At 46.3% G+C, this 26565-nt stretch overlaps 1 protein-coding gene across 14 annotated transcripts in view; it reads left to right on the top strand.

The window, feature by feature from the left end:
• ADGRG2 (adhesion G protein-coupled receptor G2) overlaps window positions 1-26565 on the top strand; it is an 835692-nt gene that overhangs the window by 689194 nt on the left and 119933 nt on the right. For all 14 annotated transcript variants that reach the window (XM_069636971.1, XM_069636968.1, XM_069636965.1 and 11 more), the window contains 2 exons: window positions 3108-3235; window positions 17349-17620. In XM_069636971.1, coding sequence (XP_069493072.1) covers window positions 3108-3235; window positions 17349-17620 — 400 coding nt within the window. The remainder of the gene's footprint in view (window positions 1-3107; window positions 3236-17348; window positions 17621-26565) is intronic.

Genomic DNA, 26565 nt, shown 5'->3' with positions numbered 1-26565 from the left:
CCTGGAAATGGATCCCATTAGTCCCCATCGCCAAGGGCTCTAATGTTAGATTAAGTACTAATGGAAAGTCAGTGAGTGGTGTTGATCGTCCCATAGTTGAAGACTTCTCATGCTTTGGTTCTTCAGCATTTCCCTCTACTACATTAATGTTGTATTATTTCTGAGATGACCTTCTGTTAAATAGTCAGCTGGAGACAAACAAGGTTTTCCTTTCACAGCGGTTTATTGCCCAACAAATACTGGTCACAGATCAATAACTTCAGCCAAATGATGACGGTTCCTTTCACCTCATAAGCACAGGCATTGTGCCTGGCTTTACTTGTACCTTCCGCTGCTGGGCTTAATTAGTTCAAAAATCACGGCCAGGCGATTACAGGCTTTCACCCTTCAACCTGTCCGCCGGCCATGAAAACGAAATAACAAAATGTCAATAGTACACACTTCACCCCTTCGAATCCGTCTTCTTCGGAGGCCGTTTCTCTCCACTGGAATGTCTTGTGCCTTGGACCGGGTACGGCGTCACTCTGTGGGCTTTCCGCTTCTTACTAGTAAGCCCACTCGTATTCTTGGCTGGTCTCACTCCACTCGGGTGCGTCGTCTCTCGCCACACGCTGCTCCTGCAAGATAAGACGCCTCCTGAGTCTCTTGGAGTTGCATTTATCCCTGTCCGGCCCCTCCCCCGTAATCAGCCCCATGTGTTCTCAGCAACGGTTTTAACACACCTGACTCTGATCCCCCACCTCCTCCCTGCTCCGTCCACTGTGGGTTAACCCTGTACTTTGCTTGTGTTCGGGCGGTTTTAACATAAGGAGACCCGGTTCTCCCTTTCCTCTTTTTTCTTTCTTTACCCATCGGTGTGCCTCCCCCCTGATGCAGTATTTCGTGGGGCATTCTGGGATCTGTAGTTTGTCTCTTTTCATTGATGGCCAGCACTTGACGGGCCCCTTCCGCAACCTCCTCCTTTCTCCCAGTATCCAGGGCGGCTGCCACTGCTTCCACCTCCCACCTTCCCAAATGGTTGTCATGATTTTGATGATGATGATTCCCCTCAAATATTCCACCTCCATAGCAATTGCAGCATTGCACTATGTCGATAACCAACATTGATGATGGATGTTAACATTGCCTCATCAAGTAATTCTAATTGAGCTATCCTGCAGCTATGCATCGCAGATGAACTTTTGGTACTGATGACTGGATATAATTGGCAGCAGCAATCAGGTCAGCCATTTTCAAAGGAAATCAACCTTCTGAATATCCTTCCTGAGCTGAAAGGGTAGGTCTGTGATGCACAAGGCAAGAAGTAACATCATGTGCATTGGGCCGTGGTTGCCTTTGTTATTGTCCTGTGGCATGAGTCTCTAGGCGAGCAAGTGCCTTCTTTCTGGACAGACACAACCAAACTTTGACACAAGATGTGGTGCAAATGTTTCAGCTACTGCTTGTCATTTTTTAGCTTATCTGTGCAGGTACAGAAGGCAACAGGTACAACACCCACGTTCCTCATGTAAGTAAAGTTCCATGGGGCTGGCCCATGTATGCAGGCTGTATAATTTCAACTTGCTACTTGCAGCTGGGTTGCACTAAACTTGCAGGCTTCTCCATCATGTTTTACCTGAGGTTTGGCACTTCCATGAACCTTTTCATGGTATCTCTATCCCCTTGTCTGCTAGCTTTGGCTGATACTTTTCTTGGCAAATGCAGTTAGTGCAGTTGGAATATTTTACGTGGCCCTTTGCCCCTTCCAGAGAGTTGGCTGCTCCAATCATCCAGGCTGCTGTCGTGTATTTGGGTGCTATTAGTTGTCTCTGGGCTGTCTGGGAAAAATACACTAGTATCACACCTCTCTAATTCCCTGGCAACGATTGTCCATTTGGAAGCATGTGTTCTCTCCTCTGGCCTGCTTGCCTAAAACGCTTTATGGCTATACTTGCTGTCTTTGTCATGGCAATGTATGGATGTCTATGACCTCTACAAGATGATACAGCCCCCTATTCTCTCTACCTGCATCAGCGATCATCCAAGTGGGTCCATAGTACTTCAGTAATTATAGTACCCCAGTTGCATTTCTCCTCTGGCCACCCTGGTGTTCTGTGTGGTACTATATTTGTGTTTTTATAGTTAAGTTTATGATTTGTATCATTGCTTAATTTGTCATCTGAGGTCGGTCTGTGCTTCATTTGTCATAGTAGCTCTGTGCTTAATTTGTCATCTGAGGTCTGGCTGGGCCAACATTTGACACTAGAATGCACATGCACTTCTTCAGGTCAATGTTGAATACATCAGGTGAGTCTGGACCTGGTACATCTTTGGAATCTGCACCATTTCTAAGCACTTCCAGGGTACATATGGCCGTAACCATCCTCCAAATTGGATTTGGCTGGGTGATCAACATCATGACATCCTCAACGTTTATGAAAGTTACTTTTTTTCTCGAACTGGAGGAATTAAACCTAAGGCTACTAGTAGCTACCCCATATTCTTTGAAAGATCTGACTGTAAACTGAGACTACGGCCCTCAAACCCACCATGTAGTCAATTGACATGAAGACCACTAACCTTAATAAACAAATAAATTACACCAGGTTCCTGCTACTATAACGGTTCTCAATAAAGGGGATCATTGTGGGCATTGAAAATGTTTGCATTTTGGGGAAGCAGATTGCAGCATGGCTCAATACGCTCACAGTTTATGTAACTATGCAAATACAAATTGGTTATACAATATCAATATTTTTGGTAAGCAATTACTCTCTGGCGTACTTTCCAGACAAGTAGATCAAACTCATAACCAACAGCCTTTTTGTGGTACAGAGGGCTCAGCATGGGTCATGCAAGTCAGTTCCATGCTCCTTAACACTTAGTATTAACCTATACAAGAATTGACCTTTTCACACATGGTTACCATTTTCAAACTAGTTGGAATTCTTGGTCACCTCCAACATGCCTTTAAAAAGTATTTAAAATTCCATGCACGAGGAAGCTATCAATGCATGTACCCTGATTCAAGCATGTCAGCCAAGCCTCATTGGCCTAAAAGTGAAATAGAACTTGGTTTCCTATATCTGTATATTGTCATGCTAACTATAGTTTTTCTTATCTCCTAGGATTTTTCTCGAAATTCCTCAACAATTCCTGCTGAGCAAGTACTCATCTTGACATTCATCACCTACATAGGCTGCGGTCTTTCTGCTATTTTCCTTGCCATCACACTTGTGACATATATAGCCTTTGAGTAAGTAGCTGCATAACTGCACTTGCACTTTATCTTGTCACTGCACATATATGTGTTTACTCAAGTGTTACCCACTCAGTTTCCTGAACCCAGGCTAATATCAAAGCCAATAAGTAAACTGAGCGATGGTCAGTACAACCACATTCCTTGTACCAAACAGGATTGATATCTTCCAGGTTGGCCCATTTTCCTTAAGAAATTATTATTGTGCTGGATAGTGTAATCAGTCTTTCTAGTGAGAGCATGCCTCTGCACGCTCACAACAGAAAAAATACAACCCACTAGGGAAAAAGGCTCAGCACACTCTTGCAAGGATAACAAGTATTTATTTCTACAAAAATAGGAATGCATCAGCAAAGAACTCTGCTGCCACGGAACGCTCAGAGGTCTCTTGGCAAATGCGGTACATTATAAGCACAAACGGTGTCACTAATGATGTAATTATATATAGTACAATTCTACAATACGGATTGGCGGAGCCCTATAGCTGTAGGGCCTGCTTCATATGTAATGCCAGGCCATTGGTCCATCTTCATCTGTTCATCTTCGCTCACGTGGGTGCTGCTGGGCTCGTCATCCGCGGTGAGCTGACCTAACAATTAGCTACTCTAACACACAATGTTATTCTTCTGATTATAGCAATGCACCTAGCAGATACAGGGATGGGCCTGGGGAGAGCTCAGGTCACACTAACTACACACACTTCACTCGTTCCCAGACAGATCAGCAACCCCCAAAGTCCTCCACCTTAGTTTTAAGCTATAATTCTGATGCCAGCCTGCACCTCGCTGCACAAATCACATGACCCATTCCTGAAGGCGCTATAGCCTTGCCTTCCGATCTTAGTGATCGATCAAGGGGGTGTACATGTTTTATGGTCGGTGGTCTGGGCTTGGATGGTACTGTGGCATGCAGGGGTCATGGGATGAAAGCATTGCAAAGCTCTATTTCTTGTTGGGGACAGGAGGGCCTTGCTACCTGTTCCGTGGTGTGGTACTACCATGCGGCGCTGTGCTCCCTTCTCATGACCTTGCAGGGCGCTTTTTTCCTGGGCACGAGGGCCTTTAACTTTCTGAACAATGAAGGAGGTTGTTGATCTCTGTCATGGCAAGGGAGGGGGTGGTGTTTGCACTCAGGCAAGGGGCCTAATACTACTACACAAAATAGTGTTCGCCTCGCTTGGGCCCAACTTCTAAAATGGCTGCCGCTTGTCAAGATGGCGTTCACACCCGCATCTAAAATATAGCTCATAATGCATGCACTAATGTGATCACGCACCCCCCTTTATGTGCACCCCCCTGCTCCCTGAATGTGCTCTATTAGCACCTAGTTCTTGTTTGGTATCACCTAGTGGGGTGGGAAGACCCTCCCTCGTTCCCAACATTAGTACCTGTTTAGTAGAGCAGCTTACCCTCTTTCATATTTAACAAATTGTGCACTCTCATACATTGTTGTACATCCAGTAGTTTTAAACAGCAAAACACTTATCAGTTTGTGGCATAATCATTGCTCCTATTTTATTTGTTTTGTCATTACAAATGATTGCTTGTATAAAAACAACTTTACACATTCTTGGTGTTTAATGCATTGGAATTACAGTGCAATGCACTTTAAAAAGTCAACACACTGGAGCTCAAGAATCTTGTCTTCTCCATTTCCCAAATTATTTGAACAAAGCAAGCCTTTTTTCTCTGAGCAAGTGCATTCTAGCTAGTGCTTTGTGTTGAAGGTCAAGTCGAGGAGCACAACATATCGCCTCAGCTCATAGGAAGAAGAAAGGCACAAGTAGTACACAAGTAGTACTTTTCTGCCTAGATATTGGGCCTTCAACATGTGGCTCTCTTGATGTTTTTAACTACATCTCCCATGATCCCTCACCAATGGCTATGCTGGCTAAGGCTGATGACAGTTGTAGTACAAAACATCTGGTGAGACAAAGGTTGCAGACCCATGGCATAGATGCTTTACAATTCAGAACACAACCAGTGACTCTATATTCTTTCTAAGGGCAGATGATAGAACATGGCAATTAAACACCAAAACATAACTTTTCTTATATTTATGTATTTATTTATTTTTTTCCTTTATTTGTTTTGGTTTGTATAAACTTTTACAAAATATTAGAAACAGTTTCAGAAGTTCATTGTACAAAAACATAACAGAAGACGTAAACAATTCAAATCATGGTAGATAAGACATACATTTTAACTAAATACACACCAGAAAGAAATGCATAAAGACATAAGTTAACCACAATAATACATAAAATCATGACGGAAGAAAAACAAAAAACACGTGTCATCACACCCAAACCAAAAGAATTGTTACCCTCACTTAAGATCACTATTAAACCTGTTTTTAAAATTAAATTCAATTCTGATCAATTAAAAAAGATCACAAACATTTCTTAAAAATGGGGCAACCCCAATGTTTAGGTTACCTTTACTATTATGTAGCATTTTCATCCAGATAAATTCCCTATCAACATCAGCGGTATTTGATACTTACTGACCAAAATATAAGAGCCCTTTAGCCTGGAGTGCCTAACACACCAGCAGGATATGCTGTAAATTCTCAACCATCCCTTCTACACAACAGAATCTACACCATGTCTAAGTACCTCACAAAGTCAATCTAATAGAGTTAATCTGGTTTGTAGCAATGACGTTAAACCTTACTAGGATATTTAGATAAATAATTTTCCATATCCGACAGCCATTTATTCAGTACACACACTTGATGGTACAATTTTGATTCCACAATTATATTTTTGGCGTGTAACCAATTAAAACCCATAACGCTTTCTTTAACCCGTGAGGGTTTATTCATAAGTGAGGTTACCGACATACCTAGTAATTTCAAGGTCTTTAATGACTCAGAATTCAATGCTTGTATAAAAGGATTTTCAGTGTCCTGACCTGCACAAAAGTACAGTGATCTAACTTCGCTTGGCTTGCGTTTTCTCCACAACATTAGTCTTTTCCAAGTTGCCCAAGCCAAAAGAGTTTAAACCAAGTTCATACTTAATTAATTCAAAAGGAATGCATTTCGGTAAAAAGTACAGAACTGATTTCCAGATATAGCTCTCAATGGAGGACCAATCCCCCTCACAAGTATTTGATTGTAGTTCCGCCCCATAGATTAATCAGGGAATAATTTTTTTCATGTAAAATTCCCTCAGAGGGATCATTGTAAATTTGCAAAATTTGGATTCTATAGCGCGCATTTGTCGAATAGCAATATTCGCTTCAAGTCTAAGTTGTGTCCTAAATAAAGGTCTAGAATTGGTCCCATATATAACAAAGCCCAGATATTTAAACACTGGCTGAGCTTTAAGTCTGTTGTTACCACATGACCAGGTATACATGTTTAACTTCTTATTTATTCTTCCCAAATGAACTATCACTGTTTTTAATGGATTGATCTTCAATTATATGGTGGCAATACATTTTTCAAAAGCTTTAAGCATTCTTTGGAGACCAACCTTCGTGTTGTCCATAAGGAGGAAATAGTCTGCATAAACTAGCCAAGCAAGACGGATATTCCGTATTCTGGGGGCTACTAGGCCTTTGTTTGACAAGGCAATATCCACACCACTCACATAAAGGTTAAATATCGTAGGTGCCAGCCTACAGCCTTGACGAAGACTATTGTGTATAATGAGTTTGTTGGAGAGAGTGCCCTCAGAGTCCAGTCTGACCTTCAGTCCTGTATCTGAATAGATAGCCATTACTATGTCCAAAATAATGGGGGGCTTATTCAATACTCTGCCTCTCCTACAGAATAGTTCTATCAACAAGATCAAATGCGGAACTTAGATCCATGGATGCAACAAAGATTGAATTAGCACCCTTCTTCATAGCTTCAGCTCACAAAATGTTAAGTATCAACCCATCACATTCAGTTCCCATATTTTTCCTGAAACCTATTTGTCTCATATCTAGGATTTGTTCCTCTTGCATCCACTTCTGTATGTCTTTAAGAACCAATGAGGCAAACAGTTTTGATTCTGGATCTGCAATGGCAATTGGCCTACAACTCGATGGACAAAGTCGTGATCCCTTCTTAAAGATTGGGATAATGATCGATACCCTCCAGGACAGAGGAATAACTTTAGTCAATAGTATGTTGTTAAACAGAATGGTAAGTATTTTTGCCCATATCACAGGTTCGCGCTTACAAATTTTGTTAGATAAGTTATTCGGCCCAGGTGCCCCTGAGTTTTTAGATTTATTAATTAGATCTTCAATGTCCCTCATGTTGAAATTCAAAAGCCATTGAGATTTACATTTCAAGGTTACAGGTACCTCATCCTTTTTGGTGTGATACAAATTAGCAAAGTGCCCCAACCAAGTGGATTCATTAATAGGATTAAGGAGTACCTCTTTCTGTGGTTTGTCTAGATCATTAATTAAGTTACAGAAATTGGCTGAATTAGTTCCTCGTAAGGAGTTTAACATAATTTCCCCATCCCTCTGGCATCTAATAATGCGATGTTGAATAGACCAGTTTTTATAGTTTTGCTTTATTTTCTTTAACATAGCCACTGTATCAGTAGTCTGGTGCCTGTCTTTCCTAACCTGTCTAATATCTTTCCTCATCAAACGCTTAAGGTCCCTCACTTCCAGATCAAAATTATGGGTCTTATGGTTATTACGAGTCTTCCTATGACCGAAGGAGTCCTCCATTTTCGTAAGGGAGCTACTTATATAATCTGTGAATTTGTGGGCCGAGTATGTGTCATCCCACTGATAGTCAGAGAAACTCTCATGATCTTTAATCATAGTGGCAGTAAAGCATGTGTTTTTTTTTCTCAGTCCACTTGATTCTGTTCCCTGCACGGTTAATACCCAGGTCATAGTTATGTCATTTTTGGATTTTGTTGATCCACAGTGCCAATTTCTAGGGAAAGCATATAGTGATCACTGAGATTGGTCTCAATGATATCAAACTTTCCTGTACAGTTAAACACATCCACAGAGCAAATAATATAATCAATCGTAGATTTCAGGCCTCTAGTTTTCCAAGTAGGGAGATGATTAATAAGTATTTCCAGCCCCCAAACCTCAGTAAAATGAGACCAGATTCTCCCCCGACGCTTTGGGTTATCCCCTAATGACGGTAGGTTCTCAAGGTTACGAATGTACAGGTCACCGATTAGAGGATCCTCAAGAATATCAGCATTGAGATCCACAACAATCACAATGTGCTCCCCTACATTTACAGCCAACCAACTTTCCATTAATGAACCCAAGTTACACAGTTCTAACCACAATTGATGATCCAAATGTTCGGCAGGGTTCCAATATGTATTCACAAACAGGAACGCAGTATCAGCAGCATTAAACTTCAATATGTAACCCACCATTAAAAAGTGTTGAGAAAATACCCATTCACCGGTAATTCTAGGGTTAGTATCGTTTTTCACGGCAGTTACGAGACCGCCTTTCGGCCGGCCACGCCTGCCCCCTTGTGCACATAGCGAAGAAACCGTGAAACCCTCCCAACATAGGTGAACCCTCGACCAAGTTTCTTGAATACACACAAAATCAAAATGAGCAAGTTCACTCATGAGGATCGGTTTATACAGCAAATTTGTCGATCCTCTTGAGTTCCAACTCCGTAATTTCAAAGTTAGTTTTTAGAGAGGCTTCCCCAGTTTTTTAAAGGTGTCAATGGACTCATGAAGGGTCAAGGCAAGCCACCTCCAATCCTGTTTTTCCAAGTTGTCAATTGCAGCCTCAGTTGCCCTAAACGCATTATTAGGTGAGACTTCCTTCACATATCTATTATTCGGCAACAAGTGATTAACCTGAGGTTGAGTATGCACAAATTCAAAGATGTCATAACTTCTACGTTGTAACTGCTCGGCCTCTTTCAAAAGCAGGTTTCTGACCAATGGCGATGGAATCACTAATCGGACATAATCTAGTCGTTGCCTGTGAATATAATCAACTAGGTCAATGTGTGCAGAAGTGATCAAGCTTAGATCTGGAATTTGACCCAATAAAGACAGTATAAATGGTCTAGTTAGAGAGGTATTAACAGGGTCATTAAATAAGGTAGTCAGAACAAGCCCCGGTAACTCCGGTCGCACTGGATCTTTCAGGTCAAGCAGCCGGTGATCCTGGAGCTGTTCATTGACCTCCACGTAACCACTCAGTTTATTAATTCCATGCCTGTCCCTAACCGAATCTGCACAATATTCCTCATATGTCCCAACACAATTCTTGACTATCGGTTGCCCAGCCAAAAATTGAGAAGCCTCTTGTGGGTGCTTATCCTTAAGGACTTTTATTATAGATTGATATAACGCATCATCATTCACATTCAATTTAGGGTCCCAATCATTAATCCTATTGGTGGGATCTATATCCGTTTTTTCTGGATTTTAAATGTTTGCCCTTGTGTTCGTATCAAGATAGTTGTCATTGGATGCCTTACCTGATGCGATTTTCCAATCGGTGCTACCGAGACCATTGTTGACTAATGCCTACATGGTTCCTCACTGGGACGACACCACGGCCAATTTCACCCACATTTCTGATTGTCACGACTCGCTCCCTTCGCTCCCGTTCCCACCACTTGGGGGCATGATTTGGGGTTTATTCCCTACTGGACCTTTCCTCCGAACCTTATGCTACAGTGCTGTGATGAATTGGGAGCGTTAAATCCCTATTTTCCAAGCTACTTCCCTTCCGGATCCATTCCAGGTTTTTGGCAGCCAGCATGCTTCTTTAACCAAATGACTATGCTTCCCAGAATGCCTGGCCCACTGCTCCACCTCCACCCTTGCAGGACAAGGTTGGGTGGAGGATAGGCAACAGCTGTGGCTGCAGGTGCAGTAATCAGCACACCTGAGGCGTGTGCTCGTTAAGCAGCTTTAAAAGCCTCAGTCTTACTTCAGTCCAGCGCTGGTCATCGTTTGCAGTGTTCCTGTTGTGACTAGTCCCTTGTTCCTTGTTCCTTGCCTTTGTACCTAGTTCCTAGTTCCTGTTTTCTTGTTCCTCCGCCCTGAATCTCGGATTCATGCGCTAATTGATTTCTGCTCCCTTGATTCCCTTTTTGTCTTCCTCTGTTTGCAGGCAGCATTTCTCAGTGCTTTCCCCTTTTAGATGCAGCCCAGTTTGTCTGTGTTCTATATTTCTTTGACTCTGTCCTTTGCTGCTGTAAACCCGTATGCCTTAGCCTTCCTCTTAGATTAGCTTCCTGTCTTTTCCTTGAAGGGGTAGGGAGAAGTTTGCATTGGTTATTTCGTTTTTTCCCTGCTCCTGATCCTTACTTTCTATTGAGATCCATTCCATGTTTGCCATTGCACTTCTGCATTTATTTCCCATTTGATTATTAGGTGTGGTGTGCGGTTGTAGCTAGCTCCTGTGTGAATGCTTATGTTTTCCTCACTAATTTGTAATCACTATTCCAACTTAGGTATTTAGTTTTCCTCCCATTGCTGTTCTAGCCTTTCGGTGTCCCAGTTTCATCAACAGGATTCGTGGGCTAGCTGGCATTCAAGAGGTTTATCTCGTCCTCGTGAGTACAGTTCTTTAGTTCCCTTATTTAATACCATCAAGAGTGTTAGTTCACAGATCCTGTCATTGCTTGCCCTCCACGTGGGTTTAGCGCTGTCAGTACCTGTAACAGCAATTGGGGGTAAGGCGCTTGCCGACTTTCCTCGCGGTCAGGTGCTTACCCCACATCCCTTTTCATATATTGGTTTTGATGTCACACTCTATTTGCACTCCTGGGTTCTAGCATACATGAGTCGTTGTTCCTGTGTACACATTTCCCTTGCCATATTCGCTGCCTTTGTACTCGCCTGACTAATCCTGACACTGATCTTACTTTCTAACATAACTACACCTTTTCTATTTGGGTGAGTGTTGTCATCGTTATCTAGTAGCTTAAAAGATTCAACAGTGGTTCCCTGTGGCAGAATAGCATTAAGATCTCATACAAATCATCCCAGTGGTTCTTTCTTTTCATAATTTCACAAAGTGGATATTCCCCCTCCATATATATGCTCTGTGTTGATTGATCTATACCTCTGTTTGCGTTCAAAGGGGGGGGGGTCCTTACAGATTACGGGAATTTTGCTTTTTGGTGGTTTGTTTGCAGAAGCTAACAGTTAATCTACATCCTCTTTGTAATGGCAGTCCCTCAGGAACTTTCTCGAGGACTTCGCCAAACCGCCGTTTTTTTTATTGTTTTTTTTCCTCAATTTGGCTAGCTTTTTCCCTTGTCTTTTTGAAAGTTTAAATTCGATCGTACCAATTCCCTTCATATTCGGGGATTCATTCACCCCCTGATCAGTTTGTTCTTTTTCCACCAGATCATTGTTAGTACTGACCAAGCCTGTCTCGGCTTCAGATGCCTGAGTAGCAGATATAACAATAATCTCATCTGCTAACAAAGCAGAGAGCGACTTTGCGGACCCAGTACTGACATCTTCAGGCTTGGGGCTCTCCCCCAAACTCTCCATCAATATTTTACTCAATGAGTCAGATAGTTTACATGGTAATAACGAGATTTCAGAAGCCAGATCCACAATGGATTCAGTTTGCTTCCGTAATTCTGTAAGTATTAGCTAATTGAAAAGGCTCATCATTACAGAGAATTCAGAAGCAAATGTATCAGGCTGGCTTGTTAAAGATTTCGTAACATTCGTAGGAAGATTATTGGAAAGGTCCAACAAATTATCATAATTAAAGTCACTAGGAATACAGTTATCATTTTCAAATGGATGAGACTCAGAATCTTTACTCGAGCCAAAGGCCTTCATTTTAGCCGACATGTAATTGGGCAAATCATCCTCCCCAAACAGTGGTTGTGAGGGGTCTATATGGTCATCCCTCTGTTTGTCTAACAATGAGCACTCTTGTGCACACTGCAGGAGTTCCACCTCCTCTTCATTTGCTTCAGGCAGCGGTAAGGCTGCAGCGCAAGCAAGACTTGCTTGTCTGGTACTCACCGCTGTAAAGAAGTCAGCACCCGCTTCTTTGCGTATAAGCAGCAATTTGTTTTTCCTCATATTGGATCAGTATCCACACTTACAAAGCTTCTCTAATTAAAGTAAGTACAGCACAAACACCGGATCCACGTCCGCCACCCGCCGCCAGCCCAACAGCCACACTTCCGAATGCACATCAGATACGTGCGCGAGATGCGCCTGCACCAGTGCTTAACAGGAAGTGGCTGTGGCTGGGGGGTGGGCCAAGGGGCGGGCAAAGGGGAGGATCTGTAATGGAAAAGAAAAGGAGAACCTTAGCGCTATCTAAAAATAGCACGTTCACAATAACAGCAATAACAGCAAGACCCGCGGGAAACCCGCAGTCTTGTTTGAGGCGAGCACCAAAGTCCCAAATGACATAAAAGTCCCAAATCCAAAGTTACTTTTGCTCAATGGTAAAGTCATCCTCACGTTTCCGCAGCCTCAGTGCTTCCTCTTGCATATGGGGCCGTCCGGAAACACTACAGAACTCACGAGCAGGCAAGGAAACAGCAGAAGTTGCAGCCCAACAGCCACACTTCCGAATGCACTGTATGTATTTATACAAGGAGGAACAATGTTCTTTTGATCACAAAAGAACGTACGATAGATATGATTTGACGGAAAGCAGTGAGCATTTTACAATGGGGCGAGTGTGAGTGACATCCTGACCAGATTTTTGGGGGCGGGGCGAGTAAATGGAGCAGTCACCAGGGACAATACATGCGTGGACATACATAGATTAAGGATAACCAACATTAGACATTTTTAAGTGCAGGTAGGCGGTATGACCAGCTGTTAAGAATTTTACCATGATGGATGAAGTTATAGAGTGAATGCAGTAGAAAGTGACGGACAGAGGCTGGGTAGAGGCAAGGGAGAAATGTCTGCCTGCAGGCAGATAAGAGGTAAGTTAAGAGGGTAACTCGGAGGTGAGTAGGTAGGCTTTTAGTTTGGTTTTGAACAAATCGCTGTGTACTGTTTCTTGGATTTTCGGGAAAAAGGATTCCATGCAAGTAGAGCAAGAAGAGAGAAAGACTATAAGTGTGAGGAAGCACAGGGAGGGTGAGGTGCCACAAGGGTAGTCAAAGAGGCAGAGCAGAGATTACAAAGAGGCTTGTAGAGTTGGCCTCAGTGGTGCCTTTTCGTGGATACATTTGTGAACTAGGAGCAAACATTTTAATCTCGCCCTGTTTTGCATCATCAGCTGTCCAGCCTGTTGACGAAACGAGGAAATAGATGTTAAGTGAGAGGGAGTTTAAAGAGACTCCTGAAGAAAAGTTAATGATCTTGCCGAGAGGACTGAAAGCATAGTTGGGGAGACCACAGAGGATGCTGCCACAGTTGTCCAGTTTAGAGAATACACGAGTAGTTGAGTTGCTTGGTGGTTTAGAATGGAAGGCGGTGCCTGATTTTCCTAATATTTGTGGCTGAAGCGAGCCGCAGTTGAACGTTTATGGATATGAAAGTAGAAAATGTGTGAGAAGGGTCGTAGATGACACTGAGGTTTCTAGCTGAAGAATAGTGTCAGGTGGGAACTGGATAGGTAGGGGAAGAGATGAGAGAAAGTGTTTGGCAGGGCAGAAGAGACCTTCTGTTTTGGTTGAATTCAACATCAGAGAGTGCAAAGCCAGCCAATATTTAATGGCAGAGAGAGAGAGTTTGGAATTTTGTTAGATATATCTGAGGAGAATTCAGGAGAAGAGTAGATGATGTGGGTGTCGTCCACAAAGAGTTGGTACGAGAACACAAAGGAGCAGATTAGTGCCCCAAGAGCACGGGTGTCGAGTATAAAGATGGAAGGACCCATCCCAGTTAGTGGAGTGAGTTGAGAGGTGTTGTTCCACTAGAAGACTGAGAATCGGTGAGGTGTCAGGTAGGATTCAATGCAAGCAAGGGTTTGATTGTGAATCCCAAGAAGGTAGAGAGTATTAAGGAGATCAGAGTGATAGGCAGTGTGAAAGGCAGGGGACAGATCAAGGAGAATTTGAATAAAGGATAGGTTGGAGTGCTTAGCAGAGGTGCTGAAGTTGGAAAAATTCATGAGAGCAGATTCAGTGGAGTGACGGGAGCAGAAACCTGCTTTAGTGAGGTTGTGGATGTCTAAGTAATGTGTAAAATGGTTGAACGCAACCCTTTTGAACACTTCACAGTAGTGCGGAAGGAGAGACACAGGGTGAACGTTGGCCTGTAGATTTGGGTCAGTGCCTTGCTTATTCAGGAGAGGGACGACCATGGCTTTTTTGAAAATGGAGGAAAAGCAAGCAGAGCCTAAGGACAGGTTGAAGCGAGATGAGAGGCCACTAAGGGGGAAAGAATGAGTGAGATTTGGTTGCCCGGGTGCCAGCGAGGATGGTTGGAAAGTGAATCAGGGTGCAGTTGAAATCTGTGTTTGCACTATCAAGAGAGGATTGAGAGTATTCAGGGCAGAGAAGTAGAGTTTCAGATCCTCATGTGAGTGGGCTGCCACCATTTGCGCAGCAGCCAATGCATGTCTGTGCTGAGAGAGCGTATTAATGGGATGACCCATGGTGCTGAGACTTGGGGGTGAAAGTTAGCAGTGGGAAATGAGAGGAGGATGAGTTGTATATTAGTAAATGGAAGCTGAAGAAGGCAGTGTTAGTGGAAGAGGCATCGGGTGTGAAGGTGGAGAGTGAGAACTGTAGGTTCAAGGGAAAGGGAGGAATGGCAGTTCTATTTAGTCACCTAAGTTAAAACATTTCATTTTAAATAGGTATGCACAGAGTTGTGTCTGTGTTTTTCTCCTGCATTTATCAGATCTCATGGCCTGGGGGCTGGCAGCAGTGTATCCCCATGGCACTGCAGATTCATCTAAGGCATGGGGACACACCACTGTCAGAGCTCCAGATTGGACAACCAGGATGACTCTGCTCAAAGTAGAACAGTCATGAATGTGCAGTATTCCCAGGAGGATTCAGCACCTAACATACCTGGTGCAGCCACCTTGGAAAAAACAAATAGATTCCCATGGACAGACAGTACAAAACCTCTCTAAAAGAGTTTGAGGGGGCAAGTGGCATTGCCTTTGTTTTCTCTCTGCATAGCAGAGGAAAAAGAGAATTCTTAGTGCTTCCTGACTGTCCTCCATATATGTCGGCTTTCTACACTTTGTTGATCTGGGAGCACTAAGTGTGTGAATGTGACTGCGCAATAGGTTCAGGACTATTTTGTAAATAAAATTATTTTCATGAGGCCTATGGTCATCTGTTTTCTGGCTGTCATAAATTTGCAGGTGGTGTTGAAATTGAGCATCAATGGTTTGGATTGAGTTGCATGGAGGAACACAGGTTGCTAGTATGCCAGTGAACATTCTAACTCCACTGAGCTTATGTTTTGCAGTAGCGACCCTGAGCATTAGGATATGTTTTCCTCTTTTAATAGTATGTGATGGCAAGGCCATCTGACACCTTGGGGCCGACTGCATAAATGAGCGAGTGTAAGGTCCACCTCCTTCATTGCCACAGTGGGATCAGCCTTAATCTGCACACTCTATTTTCAGGAAGATGGTCAAGAAAAATAGATCTATGCATGTACATACCTTGTTTATTTTTGACCCATCACGCCCATAAGAGCCCAGTGTTTTATGCATACAGCGCCGTGTAAAAACCGTAACTTATTCCTATTTTCCCTTCTATAAGGTGGCAACAAAGCTACACTCATTTGGCAAAAAGGAGTTTGCTTTGGGTTGCTCTGCCTTGAGGACTACAAAGTCCACTTGCATTTTTGATCGGGCCCCTCCCACATAGACTATTCTTACTCCTGCACTTCCTCACTCTACCTGGATTTACCTACAAACGCATTTCAAATCTACAAAGGTTCCAGAGTGTTGCAGCAAGATTAGTCTTGAAACTTCCCTGGAAATGGGGTGCATTACGGGTGAGCCGGTCCGGTTAAAATTTCAGGGGAAAATGCTGGTAATACCAGCTCTGGCATTTTTACCAGACCAGCTCACTCTGAGTTTGCCAGTGGGGGCAATGAACTACCTACAGGCCTGAACTGCTGGGAGTTCAGGCCCCAACTGGCACAGAAATTATGGAGCCACCGGCCCCGTTCACAACGGTGCCAGTGATTCAGTAGTTCCTATCCGATGGAGTCCTATGGAATGGGAACTTACCGCTGTTGCCAGCACCCATAATATCCTGGTGATTGCAGGATATCGGGTGCCGCTAATGGAAGGCGGGTTTGCCACCAGTGGGTTACCAACAAACCAAATGCTTTGAGGCAACTACACAGGCTTCCTGTGAATGAGCGCATCTGATTTAAAGCTCTGTGTCTGATGCACTAAAGAAACTTGGATCTACTACTTATACAGTATCTAGAAGTAGTCCCTAGAGCTTACTTTAAGAAATGTCAACACTGTTTGTTCTTAACTAATACAGCAAACTGATGGAATGCACTGCCTCTCTATCTTTTAAAACCGGATCACAACATGTTATTTAGAAAGCAATTAAATTGTTGTCCCCAGTTAACAAAATGTAATTTAGCCTTACTTCCCTTCTGTGAATCGGTGATCTTTAGCTACATGACTACACCAATGTGGGATAAAGCGATTTTCAAGTTTCAATGTTACAATCCCCAGGGTATCCAGTGATTTTTACCAAATACATTACAGAGAATGTTGTTTTACCGAAAACATGAACAACAAAAAAAAAACTGGAATTTGGTAAAAAGGTATTTGGGAGTGGACTAAGGGGGTAAAATGGGTGGGCTTAGGCTTATAGAAACATAGGGGAATTGGGGGGGCACTTCAAAAATCTATTTTTTGTTGTTTTGGGTTCAGTAAAATATCATTCTCTGTAATGGAATTTATTAAAATCATAGATCCAATCCCCAGTGCAGCATCTAAATGGATGAAGCCCTTTGATTTCTCACCTTATATGTTTAATGTACAGCACTTGGGTGAAAGTGCTATATAAATAACTATCATCATTAATGAAGATTAGTAACTGCAAAAAATGCCATCTAATAAATATGTAAATAATTCAACAACTCAACTTAATACAGAAATATGAATTTAAGCAAATTATTGGAAATTAAGTTATTGTTTTTAAAGTACAAGTATATGTAAAATAGACTGTAATCCATAACTCACTTTGTTACTTTCAGAAAAATTCGAAGGGATTACCCTTCCCAGATCCTGATCCAGTTATGTGCGGCCTTACTTTGCTTGAACCTTACCTTCCTGCTGGATTCCTGGATCGCTCTGTATAACCACGTACCTGGTTTATGTTTCTCTGTGGCTGCATTCCTCCATTACTTTCTCTTGGTAACATTCACTTGGATGGGTCTTGAAGCCTTCCACATGTACCTTGCTCTTGTCAAGGTCTTTAATACCTACGTTCGAAAGTACATCCTCAAGTTCTGCATTGTTGGCTGGGGTACGTATGCCTGTTATACATTATTCACTCTGAGTTTTTTGCATTGTGTTTAATAGCAAAACTGAACGCGTCATTATGAAGCAGCAGCAACTAATATTATTGTATGAACGCTGATGAAAGGCACCAGCTGCCATATTGGAAACTAGATACCATAAAAGTAATCACGCTACAGATTGTAAATTTTCTTTGCACAGCAAGCGGCGCACAGGCATGCACACGTTTCCTTTTGGGAACAAGTATCTTTATTTTGAAATACTTGAGGAAGACCACTGCCGGTCGAAACACATGTCGGCTGGCACATTGAGAATTAATATTTCCTATTCTAATTACTTTTCACTAAGCCATCATTGCAAAATTGTCTTAGAAACCTCTGCTCAGGATGCGAGTGAATAACATGCACACTCATTTATAATATTATTGTAGCGTTTTTAACACTGACAAAGTCAGGAAAGCTTTGTACTTGGAGAAATGGATAGGAAATACGGGTGCTGTAATATCAAAATCATCATCTTTATTTCAGTAATTCAAACCATAAAAGAATGCAACATATACACAATTGATTATGAATATGGTGATAAAATGTGAGATTGCAATAACAAAATAACAATGATGTATATAGGAATATAATCATATCCCACTTAATATAGTAACAGGCTAATTCATAGAATCCAGCGCACAAGTAGCGCACGCGGCTGGCGCACAGCGTGCGCCTGCGATAGTCTGCGCCAGGCACGTGCGCTAAAACAGATTTCCGCGCACAGCGTATTCATGGATTTCAAGCTCCCAAAACAGCCGTGGCGCAGAGAATCGCAGCGAGCCTGCAGCAGCGCCAGTAACGCCCCCAAGAACGCCCTCGCGCACGGAAAAGCCATCAAAAGCGCTAAATCATCGCTAAGGGCTGCGCTAACCCCGGACCACTTCACAGGGCAGGCAAACAAGGAAAGCAAAGCGGGCAATCTCCAAATCAGGAGTACGCGGGAAGTACTACACGCGACTAGGCAGGGAACGTGAATCACAGGGGTACGCGGGAATCATCACACGCGAACAGCCAGGGTGCGTGTATTACAGGGGTAGCGGGAAGTTCAACACGCGATGGGCCAGGGAACGTGTATTACAGGGGGACGCGTGAAGTAGAACACGCGATAGGCCAGGGAACGTGCATCACAGGGGTACGCGGGAATTATCACACGCGAACAGCCAGGGTGCGTGTATTACAGGGGTAGCGGGAAGTTCAACACGCGATGGGCCAGGGAACGTGTATTACAGGAGGACGCGTGAAGTAGAACACGCGATAGGCCAGGGAACGTGTATTACAGGGGTCCGCGGGAATCATCACACGCGAACAGGCAGGGTGCGTGTATTACAGGGGTAGCGGGAAGTCCAACACGCGATTGGCCAGGGTACGTGTATCACAGGGGTGCGTGGGAATTATCACATGCGAATAGGCTGGGTGGGCCCCCACAGGTGTACCCTGTACACCCTCCCCGGCCCCTGCAGGCAGCCCACAAAACAGTGGACTACCCTGCACACCTGATCATGTCCCCCTGCACCCCCATCCACCAGGGGCACCCTCCACCAGGCCCCCACCCATGTCTCCCACCACCCCCACCCCCCAGCAGTGCAGGGGCACCTGCCATCAGGCCCCCATCCATGTCTCCCACCACCCCCAACCCCCATCCACCAGGGGCACCCTCCACCAGGCCCCCACCACCCCCACCCACCAGCACTGTGGGGCACGTGGCCAGCAGGCAGTCAGGCAGCAGCCGATGGCAGGTGGGAGCGTGCTCAGGGTTCTTGGGGACTTAAATTTGGCCTCCTGGCCAGGAGCGTGGTCTTTCGTGTTAGAACGCGTGGACAGCCTGATAGGGAGTGAATGTGCACCTGAAAACCCCCCACTCATCGCGCGAAAACCCGTCACCAGCATATGTGCGTCAATAGTTACCTGCACGTGCAGTGTCAAAGCGTGTGATTGGTGAAAAGTGAGGGACACGCAGGAGTGTCGAAGCGCGTGATTGGTGAAAAAGGATCCACATGCAGGATTGACAAAGCGTGTGATTGGTGAAAAGTGAGCTACACGCTGGAGTGTCGAAGCGCGTGATTGGTGAAAAAGGATCCACATGCAGGAGTGACAAAGCGTGTGATTGGTGAAAAGATACCTACACGCAGGAGTGCCAAAGCGTGTGATTGGTGAAAATGGGCCAAGCACGTACACGCCGTAAGTGACGATGTACGTGTGGGCCTGTATAAAAGGTAGTGTTGAACACTATTTCCTTGTACGTGCTTTTCGTGGAGAGCGAGTGGGTGAATTCGGTACTTCTTGTCGTTTCACACGCGATTTACTTCACGGCGTTTCCAGTTCGTACTCCCTGTTACCTCTGACAGCTCTTTTCTCTTTTTCCTCTTGTACTGGTTTTCCTGGGCCTGTTCCCTCAAACAGTGTCCCCTTCTACAGTTGTCCTGTCTCCTCAGACAGCGTACACCTCTTCTTTTGGCGGGGGTGTTGCCAACCAAAAGTGCTATTTTTTCACGCTCTTTTACCTGGCAGACGGTGAGTCACGCACGTATCTAACATCTGTGCTTGCCCCGTGTGTAGCCTACCCCTTCAGAGGTCAATCTAGGCCGCGTGTGACACGCATACGTTCATTGTGTTACTGGATGCCACAGCGTAGTGCAGGGTTTTCCATCAGCACACGTGGTCTAGGAGGGGTATTGTGCACTTTCCTTAACTTTTCTGGGGTGCCTGTGCGTTGCGTGACCCGTCATCTTTCCCCAGGGGTGTCATATAGCCTTGCCACTGCACTAGGGTACGAATACCATCTGGTACCCAACCCCTTTGACACCCAATTGCCCAGGACAATTGTGCACACCCACTCCCATACGCACAATACCATCAGTGCCATGGTTGGGAGGCGTGCAAGCCGTAAGGGTGGCAAAGGTGGCCGAGCCACACGTGGTGGCCGTGGAGGATCCAACAGGGGACGTGGTTGTGACTTGCAGGGCGCCCCTGTTCCCCCCAGTCTGGAGGAACAGTCAGGGACACCCATGCCCCCCCCCCCCCGTTGAGAGTCATGTGGCTGATACCAACCCTGATCAGCCCATGTCGGACCAGGCCATTGTGGCACCAGACCTGTCCGAGGGTGATTCCATCGCTGACATCCAGGTCAGCAGGTCCACTGTACGTGCACCGGTGCACATTGGTGTCATCAGGGCACGCGCATCTATGCCAGATAGGTCATCTGCTGGCCCCCGTAGCCAGGGTGTGGCTCAATCCACCCCACCTCTCATACACCCTGCCAAGACTGTGTCGGTCCTAGTTCATGCACCTCAGATCAGGCCTGACCCCATCCCACTACCCCCAATGCCTGCACCTACTCCCATGCTGAGTGGGCAATCACACACACCCAGTACAGAGTCCACCACGGCTCCTGCCCCTAGTGTCCACAGCGGCGTAGGACACTCTGGATCCCCACCCCCTTCCAAGCGCAAGAGGAAGAGTGCACGTCCGGCACAGGCTGATGCCCCAGACACGGCTGCACAGTCCGGCCCATCAAGGAAGCCAAGCTTCACAGACGCCGAACTTAATGCACTTGTTCAGTATGTGTCAGATCATGATAGGGAAATGGTCATCGTTGCAGGGTCCAAGACCACACATGCCAGACGCCAGGCACACTGGCAGACCATTGCTGACAGAATAAGTGCCCTTGGAGTAGTGAGGCGCACAGCTAGTGATTGCCAGAAGCGCTGGAATGACCTTAAGCGCAGGGCAAAGGATAAGCTGGCCTCAAGTCATGCCGCAACCTTGGTGACTGGAGGTGGGTCCCCAGCACAGGAAATAGAACTCACACCACACGAGTCCGTAGCTGGATCCTACGTCACCGAGGGACAACTCCAAGGTGTGGGAGACCTCCCTGATTACGAGGCATCATCCGGTGAGTGCACATGCATGTGTGTATCATCCCTGTGCATGTTGTGTGTGTGAAGCATTCATGTTGGGTGCCTGTCAAGGGGGTGTGTGGCAGAGTTGATAGTGGCACCCATGTGCCTCATCCAGTATGTTCAGTGCAACACCATCTGGCCACAGCACTATCCCTACTGGCAACAGTGCACATATGGGCCAACACCATGGAAGTTGCCCTTGATTAGTAATTTTGTCACTACATTGTTGCTCATACTCCCCTGTCTATTCATCTGATGTCTTACATACCATTCCTCTCCTTTCCCCCAGCCATTCAAGTTTCATCTTCACATGCCTGACATGCAATGATACCACATGCTAATGCGTCCTCTGTATATAAATGCCTACCAACATGCAGTCATAATGTGGATGTAGCCTTGAGATCCACCTCCTTCCTGGGTCCTTTGGTACCGTCTGGTTTCGAGCCCCATTCCCTCACACTCCATGCTGCTCTTCATGGTCTATCTTCCATGACTTCTACAGTTCAGACCATCGTGCCCTACGCACGACACCTGCTTGCCAAAAGTCAAATGAGGGCAGCCTGCCCTCCAATGCGACCCACCCTATTGCTGACCAGTGCATCTGAGCCTACTCTAAGCTAACTCTCACTGACATCTGCTCATACATGCCTTTGCCTGTCCCATAGACCCTTCACATGGTCCCTGTCCTCTCTCCTTGCTCCTCTTCCACCATCATAGGTGGGACCCGTTGGGGTGTACTCCTGGCCTCCTTCCAATCCTCAGATACCACTAATGATGTGCATGGTAATGGGAGCGTCTCAGTCCAAGGCCCTTAGGCCAACCTCAATCTCCTTGAGAAATGCTACCCACATCTCATCAACTTCCTTACCTCTCCTGCTGTCCCCCCTCCTCTCTCCTCATCAATCCTGCACTGCCTCCCTGCACCCTCCCATGAACCTTCTCCGCCTCCCACTCCAACTCCTACACATGCGGCACCTCTGATCTCTAGCACTCCCCGTAAGTCCTACAAGGCTGTCAACCTCCTCCACAATTACACTCCTTTCACTGCGGCTGCATCAGGCATTCCTCCGATAACTGTCACTTACATGAGGTTATGCACCTTGACATCCTTGGTCTCATGGAAACATGTCAGACGGCCAGCTCTGTCTGCATCCTTGACCCTCTCCTTGGCCCGCCACCACTGTGCAGGGGGGGGGTGCCCTTGGCTTCCCTGAGGGTATTCCTGCCACTGTCACACCTACTTAGACCTACTCCACTCTGGAATGGCTTGTGTGAGGTTACTGTCCACCACACCTTGACATTCCAAACAGTGCGTACTGTGTCTGGGAAAACTGGTCAAATGTACTACTTCCTTTCTGAGTGTCCTCACCTCTCCTCCTCACTCATGTCCCCAGACACAGAATTCCTCATCCTTGGTGCGGTACGCATCCACCTGCATGCCTGTTGACGCCCCCACCTGACCTTTCTGTGACCTCAGCAACTCCCTCTCACCCTCTAGACTCCCGTCTGTCCCTACTCATTCTGCAGGGCACACTCTTGATGCTCTGATCTCATCTGACTTTCCCCTCTCCGTCCATCTCTGCACTCCTCTCTCCTGGAGTGATCACATTCTCCTCTCCTCCCAGCTCACCCTCAACACCCCACAGGCAAAGCCACCCTCACCACTGTCACACACCTTCTTTGTATTCCGACCCATGAAGTGTGTGTCAGTCGAGGCTCATGCTGCCAAAATGTCCCCCCCATCCAGCTCCCCCTTAGGCTCACTCCCATCCTGACAGGGCCCACTCCATGCTCCACTCCATGTCAGGTACACTGGATGTCTTAGCCACGGTCATGACCACCTGTCTGAAGCCCCATGCCAATGCAGAGTCCTGGCATGACTCGGATCTTGGGAACCCAAACCACAGGTGCCGGGTGGCAGAGAGGGAATGTCCTGCATCATGGCCATCCTCTGGCAAACTGGCCTGCCACATGCTCCAAAGGCAATAGCGCCTCACCCTTCTCACCAAGATGAGATCCCCAATCCAAGGGCACATATCTGCGGCATGTGACAACTCTGCAGGACACATAGAAATCTGAAAGGACCTTGCCGAGCCAGAGGCAGTGTGTACCTCCCCTGTCCCCTCCGAGCCCACAGCACAGCATGATTGTCTCTGTACCCCTATAGGCCACCCCCCCCAGCACTTGTCTGCGCCTAACACCATCTGCCCTTGACGTCAAGTCCTACTTACCTTGTACAGCACTACCAGCCGCCACTCCCCCTTGCACTTCATTGTGCCACCCACCCCTGCACTTGCGTGACATGAATGACACCAGCACCAGTAGTATTGTTGACTGGCATCCCCTTCTGCCCCACCACCCCTCAGTGCTCCGCTGCACCTACAAACATTACTTGACCGGTGCTTCACGAATGCAAAATTATTCCGTTACAGGTGTTGGGGAGGTGGAATCACAATGTTTACTGCATTATGTTGATCTAGACAAGGCACTGTGCATCGTTGCCAATTTGGACTAGCAGATCCATGTACAACATGTATACTAATTGATGTGACGATGCAATGTCAGGACCAGAGTGGTTGAAATCCAAAAAAGTAGCCCTCCTCTCCCTCCTCACTTGGTGGCTATGTCACATGCCATGTGTGTGATGGCATGTGCCTTTGACATGGCAATCACCGCCCAATGTGTGATGGCAGTGCTAGGCATCAAGGTGAGCAGGCGTTGCTCTCCAATCAGTACATAGTATGCCCTGAGCCTCCCCTACAGACCCAGTGATGGTGAATGCATAGGAGGACTCCCAGTCATGTAGGACATGTGTCGTAGGACTACTGCCTATGTTGTTCATCAGCCCTTGTTGCATGCCATGGTGCTAATGCCTGTTTCCATTTTTCTCTTTCATGTCTTTGCAGGGGACGAAGCACTTGTTGATGCTGGGGATGTGGTGGTGGAGCCGTCCCAGGAGGGCAACCCGGGCCGACCTACCACAAGTGAGGGATGTGGTGTGTTTGTGGGTGAAAACCCACAAGTGCTGCAGGCCGTGCTGTCGAGGGGTGTCTCTGGGGGTTCCTCCCCCGAGCAGTATTCAGGTGTAGACTCGGAGGATGACACCTATGTGCAGTCGCAGGTGAGTGTTCTTGGGAGAGAATCTCCTCTGTCCGACCCACCTGCAGCCAGGCCATTGGCCTCAATGGGGATGTCAGTGTCGGCAGATCAGCCTCCGGTGGTTACGGATGCAGGGCCACACCACCCAATCTCTGATCCTGTTCCTGGGGCTGCAGATCAGAGAGGGAATGCAGTCCTGCAGCCTGAGGCCTTGCCGGCACAGCAAGGCGCAGTCCGCCTTGCCCCAGGCAGGTGTGGTGCCCGTCAACGTGGTGGCCGTATGCCACCTGGCAATACCGTATGGGAGCAATCCATCTACGGTATGGCCACCCAACAGGCAGCATCATCCGAGATGATTGCACAGGCCATGGATAGGGTGGCCACTTCCATTGTCCCCCCAGAAAGGCTGATGGAGCGACTGGAGCAGGCTACAGAGTCCATCTGCCAGGCACACAGGGAGGATATGTTGGCGTCCAACATGGACAGGCGGGCGGCACTGGCGACTCTGGGGGAATCACTTTCCATGGAGTCCCAGCGCCACAGGGAAGCCCTGAGGGAAGAACTCCGTCACCTCAGGTCGACCCTGTTAGAGCTTGAGGCTTCATCCCATAGAAGGACAGAGGAGCAGCTGGAGCGTCTGACACGGACGCTCTCGGCCGAGATGCAGGCAACTCGTGCGGAGGTCAGGTCATCCCGGGAGTTACTGCATGGGGACCTCCGCATGATTATAACCCAGAACCAGAACTACCAGACCCGCCTGCTTGCAGCCATGGAGGAGCAAACTTGTGCTTTGCGTGGGCTGCCTCCCATTGTCACACCATCTTCTGAGGCAGCTCCCCCACCTCCAGAGTCAGCTGCAGGGTCTGGGCAGAGCCATAGCGACTCATCTCCCACAACAGAGTAGCCGTGTGGGCCACGAGCCTATGGGGTGTTTTCCTTTCCCATGATCCACACAGGTGGATTGTGGCGTGCATCCTGTCCTCGGACCTCATAGGTGGCCCCCCCCCCCCCCGCCGGCCCTTTCATGGCCATTTTTTCTCTTTTTCATTTTTATTTTGCAAGAGTGTTGCCTTGTGTGGGTACCTGGGCATACACTGTATTGTGGCTGGGCACATGCAGGCTTGTCCTGAGTTTGGTTTCGATGCTTGGGTAGCAGACATCCACACCCCTCCTGCTTCCGTTTCCATGGGCTTGCAAAGGGTGTGCCCAAGTGACAGCAAATTACACGGTGACATTGGACTCCCATGAGCTGTTGGCCAGTCCATAGTCAATACTGTGTAGACATTCATAGTGTTCATTGTTGTTGCACCTAACTATGCATGATGGTATGATATGTGCCTCTACTTACATATGTTGCTCATGTTTTGCAGGTATTTCACACAGATCTTCACAAGGGCATACTCTCTGGAGTCACACTACATGTCGGTAGATGTGCACTGACACTTTTGCATGGCGCCATCACTGTACACCTGGACGGTGAGGACATACCAGCAGATTCAGGTAATGAGACTACCATTGATTACATGCAATGTGTCTTGTTTGGGTGGGCTTCAGGGTGGGTTGGTGTGTAATTTGATAGAAATTACTCTTACACAGGTGTGTAGTAGTGGCCCCAGGGCGGTTAGCTGCTCAAGTGCGGCTATGTTCCATTTTGGGCACTGCTATTTGTGACACTGGTGTCATGTTGTGATGGCCAGTTTGTTTGCTGTCACATACCATGACATGGTGTCCTCAGTGGCGGGACTGTGAAGGGAGTGGGTGACATGGCAATGTTGTCATGTAGTGAATCGCCTGTGGCAATGCATTTTAGATTGATGGAGTTGTGTCTTTGCATTGTGATGCATAGCTGGTGTATGTGTAGCTAGGGGTGCACACATATTGACACTTCCATGTTAACAATCTCAGGCTGA

This window comes from Ambystoma mexicanum, chromosome 7p (assembly GCF_040938575.1).
Source record: "Ambystoma mexicanum isolate Mex_15411 chromosome 7p, UKY_AmexF1_1, whole genome shotgun sequence".
NCBI lineage: Eukaryota > Metazoa > Chordata > Amphibia > Caudata > Ambystomatidae > Ambystoma > Ambystoma mexicanum.
Note: the sequence above shows the minus strand (reverse complement) of the source record. Positions and strands in the feature narration are given on the sequence as shown.